General features: G+C 36.0%; 1 protein-coding gene across 1 annotated transcript; it reads right to left on the bottom strand.

Moving 5' to 3' along the window:
• Nucleotides 1-1,709: 1,709 nt before the first annotated feature.
• Nucleotides 1,710-7,490, bottom strand: LOC129107691 (paired amphipathic helix protein Sin3a-like). Its single transcript, XM_054619182.1, has 4 exons — nucleotides 7,405-7,490; nucleotides 5,355-5,476; nucleotides 4,723-4,829; nucleotides 1,710-3,793 (listed from the first exon to the last, which is right to left on the bottom strand). The coding sequence occupies exons 2-4, from the start codon at nucleotides 5,460-5,462 to the stop codon at nucleotides 3,670-3,672; spliced, it is 339 nt and encodes a 112-aa protein (XP_054475157.1). The 5' UTR covers nucleotides 5,463-5,476; nucleotides 7,405-7,490; the 3' UTR covers nucleotides 1,710-3,669.
• Nucleotides 7,491-8,971: the final 1,481 nt, after the last annotated feature.

Here is an 8,971-nt window from a genome sequence, read left to right as displayed (position 1 = left end):
ATCACCCGCTAAAAACCGAGTGAAACAACAGTGTCTCCATGACTATCACCCAAACCCAACATCTGTGCTGTGGGAGAGAAGGACTGGGAACACTGGTGGAAAAAGTCATCAAGTACATGTCATCAACTCATCTGCTGGAGTGCTTGTACTGTGTTTAGGTTGTATTCTTCTACTCCACTTTACTTTTGACCTCACTACATTTTTTTTTTGACAGCTTTATATAAGATAAGATAAGATAAGATAATCCTTTATTAGTCCCGCAGCGGGGGAATTTACAGGATTTACAGCAGCATAGGGTATAGTGCCAACAAGAGATATAATAAAAAAACAAGTATAATAAATAAGCAATAAAAACAGTAAATATTTCACAATAACTGAAATATTATATATACAGACAGAATAACTATTATAACTATTATTGCACATATAGTAGTTACTTGGCAAAAATCTGAATTTAATATGAAAAAAACATGTTATATAAAAAATGAGGCATCGTTATAATTTAAACCTCTTAGCGTATTATGTAGGCTAAATTCAAATTTGCCCCAGCTCAAGCAACTCCATCTTTAAAATGATGCCAACATATTAATGATCAGTAATAATACAATGAGCTCTATATAAAATAGTAAAGCATCTTTAAAGGGGCCATTCTGTATTCTAGGTGCTTTACTTTGATACTGAAAGTATTTTTGGTGATTATACTTTTTTTTACTTTCCAAGTAAACATTTATACAATAACTTTTACTTGAAACAAAGTATTTTAACATGTGTTATGACTTGTTTTATTCATAGGTAAAATTTGAATACTTCTTCCACCACTCTCTGTACAATAAATGCACATGTCAAATATTAAATAAAGTACAATTACTCCAACAATGCCTTAGTATTTGTATCTACCCTAATTAAGGATACAAATTTGAGGGAATTTTGCTCATCAGCTTCTCCTCTACATAAACTTTTTCTTTATATGAATTATAATATATATTAAGTATAATATTATTGTGTTTGCCTTCTTTGCATCTTATCTGTGCAGTATATTGCAGCAGATATGTTTAATACACATTGAATATAGAATCATAAATATAAATTGTTAATGTAAAATGTAAACTTCTTATTTTATCACTTGCAATTAAATAATCACAATTAATACACTCAGAGAAAAGTTAAGAAAAATGTATTAAATTTGTTTAGATGAGCAGTAAAAATCTTTTGTAAACTTTGCTTTTGGTTTTCCGAAGGCAAGACAATGGCAAAATCAGGAAAGTTGCCTTTTCCTATGAATGAAGACCGCCATTATGAAAAACACACACATAATGAGACTGTTTTTAGTTAGGTTAGTAAATCCAGTCATACACATTGCAGCAGCTTCATTCTGGTGGGAGTCTGACTTTATGATCCATGAAAACTTCCCGCAGATCGAAAAAAACTTTATGAACAGAAACTTATACAGTCAATTTGTCAAAGAGCTGTCCGAGATCAAAGACATACTGTTTGTGAACTCTGTTTAACTTTCTACATTTGTGTCTAATTAAACATTCTCTAGTTCACAAATTCATCAGGCTTTTTTGATTGTGCAATCATGAAAGTCTCCATCAGTTTGAAAACTACTTAATTAAGTCTCATGTGGTTAAAATGTATAGTTTCAAAGATTGCTTATAGATTGATGCAGTCAAAGGCTCAGCAGTAGTATTAAAAAACAGAATTCTTGATTCAAAGTTTGTTTAATTGGTTTCAACATCTTAATTTTAAGCAAGAAAGAGGATAATTGGAGGTTTTGGATCTCAAATGAAGTGTTTAGTCTGTGAGCAGACCATCAGGTGTAGGATTCAGGGCCTGTGATGCAGAGACACGTGTAACACAGGGATATTGTCGATTTCCTGCTGCAATATACAGAGAGCAATGGTTTCCTTTGAGGACCTCATACCACACACAAAAATAAGCATTGTTGAGGGAGACATACCCACACACTGCTGAATTCAGCTCCCAGCAGGCTTCACGGTTGCAGTGTTTCAACGTACTGGAAGTCCACGTCGTTTTGTGGGTACTCCTCTTTCAATGCTGTTGCTTACATTGCTCCCTTTGGTGTGGTGGTGGTAAACCCCACCTTGTGGGAGTGTTACTGGAGCCACCACCTCTCATTTCAAGAAAAAAGTGATGTTTTGGACCTTCAGCTGTCAGCTAAAATGACTGGTTTTCATTATAATAATATTACATTTTATTTGTACAGCGCTTTAAAAGGGTCCTCAAAGGCAATGTGCATGGTAAAGACACAAACAGTAAAATAAATAACAATGTAAATAAGGCAGAGAGATGACATTATAACATCTCTCATTTGAGGAGGTTGGCGTCGGTGGTTCTGAGGTTGCGGGCTGGAGTGTGTCGGTGTAGGAGACCGGAGAGGTACGAAGGGTGAAGAGCTTTGTATGTAATGAGGGGTCATTTTGAATTGTATTCTTTGTTGTATGGGGAGCCAGTGGAGGTTTTGAAGGACTGCAGTGATGTGGTCTCTGGTGCGGGAATAGGAGAGGGAGGGGCGTAGACGGGAAATGTTTCACAGATGAAAGAAGGCGTTTTTTGTGATGTGGTTGACGTGAAGTTGGCTTGCATCAAGGTCTTCATGTCTGTGAGGCAGTCCGTGATGGTGGAGTGGGTGCTTGGGGTGATGGATTTGGTGGAGATGTAGAGCTGGGTGTCGTCAGCATAGCAGTGGAAGTGGAGACCATGGTGGCGTATGATGTTACCAAGGGGAAGCATGTAGAGAATAAAGCGGAGGGGACCGAGTACCGATCCTTGGGGGACACCTTGAGAGACTTGAGCTCTGTCAGAGTTGAACTTATTCATGCAAATAAGCTGTTGGCGGTGGGAGAGATATGATTTGAACCCGGAGAGGGCTGTGGTCGTCTGAGGAGAGGAGTAGGTCGTTTGTGACTTAGATAAGTGTGGTTTCTGTGCTGTGATGAGATCTGAATCCAGATTGAAATGGGACGACGAACTATGTAGCCTTGAATTGAGAGATGAATTTGGTTCAGTTTAGATTCTGAGTAGGATGTGCAGCAGTTTTAAATGCATTTTCATTTTACCGACACAGAGCCTTGCTGGATTATAAAATTGACAAAAAACAACTGATGTTTATTTTTTCTGTTGGTTTGTCATACAAGTGAAGCCTTTTACATTAACTGACCTATTATTGATATAAAATGTCGGGGGAAGCTTGAAATTTACTTATTAAAACACATATTTTTCAATTGTATTCACTTTTCCCCTATTGATTGTTTTAACTTCTTATCTCTCCATATATGTACATGTTTTCTTCATATTTTCTTGTTTCTGGTTTTAAAGGGTTACAATATTATTTTTCTATATACTCGTCTTTTAGTCTCAATAATTGTTTGATAGTATAAAAGTCAGTCCAACTGTGAATGCCAAATTAAAAATACCATATTCAATGAACTCTTAATGGAAAACGAGTAACATAACATAACCGATAAATCAGCTTAGTAAGCCAAAAAACACAGCTTTACAAATGTAGACGTTGACATTGTTTGTATTCAATACAGTATAGCTTGATTCAATAGTAATTTGAATGATAAAGTAATAGTTATAATAGTGCAAATATAAAATTAATGTAGATTTCCTGGGTAATCGTAAGCAAAGAACTCCTTTTTTTTTTCACCCGGCAACAGACATCTGGATCTTGTAGCCAGGTGGTAAGAAGGCGTTGAAGCCCATGATGAGGTCAAGGTGGCCTGCAAAGAGCTGTCCCACTTTGTTGATGACCCCACGGGTGTCAATTCTAGAAAGAAAAAAAAGGATTTAATTTAAATGTACGGTGACTTTCATCCTGCCAATCACTTCTGTTATTTGAGTGGAGCTGGTTTACCAAAACAAGTACAAGACAAATGTGAATATCAATAACTAAATGACTCAACAAATGTTTTTCTAGTTATCATGCGACTCTGAGCATTGACAAAATGGCAAAAACAATGCTTTTAGCTGCTGAAGAACAAAAGTAGCCTTAACAAAACTGTTGTTTTGAGGTGTAACTTTTGTTATCAGCTCTTTCTGACTTATGTTTCTACTTGAAGCATAATTGAACTCACACATCTCTTGGTTGTATCTCTATAAAATCACTCACAAATTCACCTGCATATATTTTCCCTGATCTGACTAATGTGGCTGCAACTGTCTTGCATCGACTGCCATCCTGTTATACCTGGTATGTGACTCAGAGTGCAGTCAAAAGTTGCCAACATTGTGGTGTATTGAGAGTTTTACCAAACCAAGAGCAGATTTTAACCTTTGAACTTTAGATTGTTCTGAAAAAATGCAAACTTGTAGCTACCATCAGTGACAGAGACAACAGACTGGCTGTTAGGGACAGTTTAAGGAGGTCAGAGTCAAAATATGCTGATTGTTTTTTATGGACGCAAAGAAATAATTATTCAGGATTGAAAGAGAAGTTAAAGACTTTCCATGTTGTTTTGGGACATGTTGGAATGGTTCTGGTTTAAAATAAATCTTAATGAAGTTTATTGGGTTATCCTCTGGCTTCTGCAAGTTGCAGACAAGAAAGTTATTATCATTTTCCTTACTATTATTAGTACTGAATTGTGCAAATTAGTTACCATGACAATGTTGATCAAGGTAGGACTGAATTTATAAAATGTAGATTTTCAACACTAAGTTGACCGACTTTTGGTTTGCTAAAAACAATGTCCTCACCTTTGAGACTTGAACTCTTTCATTATGTCCAGAAAGTCATTGTAGACCTGAGGCTGGTTGCCAAACTGCAGTTTCACTTGATCCAAGTAAGACAGAGCATCTTCTACCTTTGGGACAGAGAAGAGGTCAATTTCATGAATCTGCCAATCTGATTTTTTCTTTTACTTTTAATTTTGGCGCAGTGCCCTGATCCTGATATTAATATAGTACATTAATATAGTAAAACATTTATATAGTAAAACCCCACCACCACATTTTAAAATCTTGACAGGCACTGGGGAAAAAAGCAGTAAATAAATAAATACATAATTTAATTTAGGTCTTTCATTTAAATGATCTACTACAGCATGCTTTTGGTTAAATGCGTCCCTGTGAACCATCTGCATGGCTAGAAACATCTAGGGTTTAGGGGGAAAATCACATTTTTGTGTGTTACAGGTGAATCAGCCATTTAATGCACCAGAAAATGTGCTCAACTAACAAATCAACTAAACCTCTTATGGACTAAAAATACGCATAAGTCCCAAAAACCTATAATAGCGTTTATATATTTATTTTCAATGAAGTCTTTGGCATGAAAAGTTCCCCACATTTGCAGGTTTTCCATTGGAAAATAAAACGGGCTGACTGACCTTGAGCCTCTTGGACTGCTGGCCCTGTGCCAAGGCCTTCGGGTTGCCAGTGAGGCGCCGCTGCTGGGACCTAACAGACATTTCCGGATTCTCCAGTCGCCGCTTCATTATGAACTAGACACCTGCGAATAAACAAGCATATGGACCTTGTTTCACACTGGCAGATATCAGAATCCATTAAATCAGCCTCTTGATTTCATCCAGTACTTTGTTGAGGAACATGTGGCAGTAATTTAAATTTTTTAACTTTAACTGTGAATTTATAAATGCACACTGTGCCACTTCTGTTGTTTGGCTTAGGAGGGAAATGATTCCATGGTCTCTGACCATAAAGCCAATGAAACAACCAATGCTACGACACCAGAGGACTGCTGCAGAGATGGTGGGGCAACAGTAGGCAAGACAAGGAAACCTTGTGTGTGCATGAGCAGATTGGAGGGAGATATTTAGGGAAAAGTAAGCAGTTAGGGAGGAGGAGAGCACCGTTAAACAACAATATACAGCTTTTGCTCCTTTAATGGACTGTCTCTGTTGTTTTATTTTGTGTATGTTTGTGTAAATATTCTTTCTCTTTGGATATTTTAACTGAAAGTTGTGTCATAATTGGGAAAAAGAAAATCTTAGGCATACAGTACCAGTCAAAAGTTTGGACACACCTTCTCATTCAGTGGTTTTTCTTTCTTTATTTTTTCTACATTGTAGATTAATATTGAAGACATCCAAACTATGAAGGAACACATATGGAATTATGTTGTAAACAAACAAATGCTCAACAAACCAGAATATGTTTTATATTTTACATTCTTCAAAGTAGTTGAATGAGAAGGTGTGTCCAAACTTTTGACTGGTACTGTACTTCAAGACCATGACATTATTACCTTTCATACATTTTACCCTCCATGTAATAAATAACTGTTTAATAATTTGAAGCCGTGTTTGTGTGGATTAAATCTCAAAACTTTATCAAAACCAAAGCACTGAATACCCTACCAACATGTTTAGGTTTACAAATGACAGAGAATGAGTATGTTGCATAACATAAATATAAAAAGCTTTCTTGTCAACAAAGTTAAGCTCTAATTTGGTGCTAAATTGATGACTAAATGCATCTAAATGTTAACTTGCACTGAATGCATTTCATTGGCTACGCAGACTGCGCGTCATACAGACAGCCTACGTCACCGATGCATCAAACAGGTGCTGAGGGAGAACACCATAGACATCATATAGGATGTCTATGGAGAACACTACTACTGCTTCTTCTTCTTCTTCTTCTTCTTCTTCTTCTTCGAGTTTATTGGCAATTGGCAAACAACGAGTTGGTGCACTACCGCCACCAACTGGTCTGGAGTGAGACTCAGGCTGTGGAGTAGTACTCATTCACATTATTTCATTTAAAACAATAAATAAAGCGCTCATATTTTAATAATCATTTCTCAATAATACCCCACTGTCCTCTGAACTCGGTAAAACCATCCGTGTTCTTCCCATCTCTTCTGCCACCATTTCTTAAACCTGACAAATCATTTTTAATTAATAATTTCAATAATAATAATAATAATAATAATACTTTTGGTTTCTGTTTTACTGAATATTACTGTAACATTATCAGCAGCTATTTTTTGTGTCCTTTTGCCATTTAATTTCCTTTGACACCCATATCATATGTCAGACAAATCATTTTTAATTATGCATAATGTTTGTTGTATTTCAATAATAATAATAATAATAATAATAATACTTTTGGTTTCTGTTTTACTGAATATTACTGTAACATTATCAGCAGCTATTTTTTGTGTCCCTTTTGCCATTTAATTTCCTTTGACACCAATATTATATGTCAGACAAATCATTTTTAATTATGCATAATGTTTGTTGTGTTTCAATAAGGATGTCCTGTCTCCTGGCTGTTCTGTTTGCTGGTTAATTATGGTCTGTTTGTCGCAGTTACACCAGCTGTTGAGCCATTGTTTACTTTTTCCTTATGGTGTCAACACCTTCTCATATACTATACAGTCTGTAATATCGACTCTGTGTGGTCAGAACATACCGGATTCGTTGGTAGAGTCTCTGCTCCGACGCTCGTTGTCTTGTGTGTTGAAACAGGAAGGGATCAAGATTACTTTCATTAGAAATAACACAGCTGACAGCTTCAATTGTAAACAAGTGTCACGTGGAAGAACTCTGTAACTCTTTGAAAAAATAAAATAAAAAATCTTTCAACAGGATTCGAACTCATATCATTGTGTAGAAAAATAATATGGGAAGAGAGGGGAATATGTATGCATGTAAAGTATTACATATTTATCATTTCTAAATCTACCGCAAATTTCCTCTAAGGATGACTTTGGGCCGGATTTCAATTTAAAAGTCATTCATGAGCATATTATTTGGACTGAGTACTTTTTAGACTGCAATCAAAAATAATATTTACTACCTTTACTGTGTACTTTATGAATAAACCATGGCATGAGTCCCCTCCAGAGACCAAGAATAGTCTTTTTCATCCAACTTTAATGTAGAATAAAACCCCTTTCTTCCATAGGTAGTTTGTCTAATAGTTTGGACTTAGTACTTCTTGCACAAATACTATGAACTACTGTTACTGTGTACTTTCTTAATAATCCAATGTGTTAACCCTTCCAGTTAACAAGAATAGGCAATTTATTCTGACTTTGATGTGAGATATAAAACTTTTTTTCCATAATTTGTTTAGGAATCATTACAGTCATTTAGCAGACGCTTTTTTTTTTTTTAGATTAAATACTTCTCAGACTATTTGCACAAACACTATGAACTACTTTTACTGTGTACTTTCTTAATAATCCAATGTCAAAGACCCTTCCAGTTTCCAAAAATAGGCCTTTTTGTCTAACGTTGATGAGGGATAAAAAAATAAAAATAAAACATCATATTTTTGGACTTATTACTTCTGCGACTTCTTGCACAAATACTATGAAATATTTTTTACTATGTACTTTTTCAATCATCCAACGTCAAAGTCCCTTCCAGAGTCCAAGATTCAGTCTAACTTTGATTTAGAATAAATCACCTTTCTTTCAAAAGTAGTTTATTCATCTAATATAATTGGACTTCTTACACTGCTTGCACAAATACTATGAAGTACGTTTACTGTGTACTTTCTTGAGTCATCCAATGTCAAAGGCCCTCCCATAAAATGAGAATAGGCCTTTTTCGTCTAATGTGGGATAAAACCCCTCTATTCCATAAATAGTTTGAGAGTCTAATATTTTTGGTCTTTGACTACTACCACAAGTACAATGGAATACTTTTACGGTGTACATTTTGAATAATCCAAGGTCAAATTCCACTCCAGAGAACAGGATTCAGCCTTTTCGTCTAACTTTGATGTGGAATAAAAACCCTTCTTTCCATGAGTAGTTTATGAAACTACTATTTTTGGAGTGACTACTTATTAGAGTACATGCACCAATACTATGAACTATCCATCCATCTCCTTCCGCTTATCCGGGGCCGGGTCGCGGGGGCAGCAAGCTAAGGAGGGTCCTCCAGACGTCCTTCTCCCCAGCAACACTTTCCAGCTCCTCCTGGGGGACCCCGAGGCGTTCCCAGGCCACTATGAACTACATTTTTTT

Source organism: Anoplopoma fimbria, chromosome 19, assembly GCF_027596085.1.
Source record: "Anoplopoma fimbria isolate UVic2021 breed Golden Eagle Sablefish chromosome 19, Afim_UVic_2022, whole genome shotgun sequence".
NCBI lineage: Eukaryota > Metazoa > Chordata > Actinopteri > Perciformes > Anoplopomatidae > Anoplopoma > Anoplopoma fimbria.
This window is presented reverse-complemented; position numbering and strand designations above follow the sequence as displayed.

Bases quoted from the DNA above. Each gene is read 5' to 3' on its own strand.
- LOC129107691 (XM_054619182.1), bottom strand. From the start codon at position 5,462: ATGAAGCGGCGACTGGAGAATCCGGAAATGTCTGTTAGGTCCCAGCAG. The intron at 4,830-5,354 runs GTCAGTCAGCCC...TCTGTCCCAAAG, and splicing joins AGCAGTCCAAGAGGCTCAAG to GTAGAAGATGCTCTGTCTTA. The intron at 3,794-4,722 runs GTGAGGACATTG...TTTTCTTTCTAG, and splicing joins AAAGAGTTCAAGTCTCAAAG to AATTGACACCCGTGGGGTCA.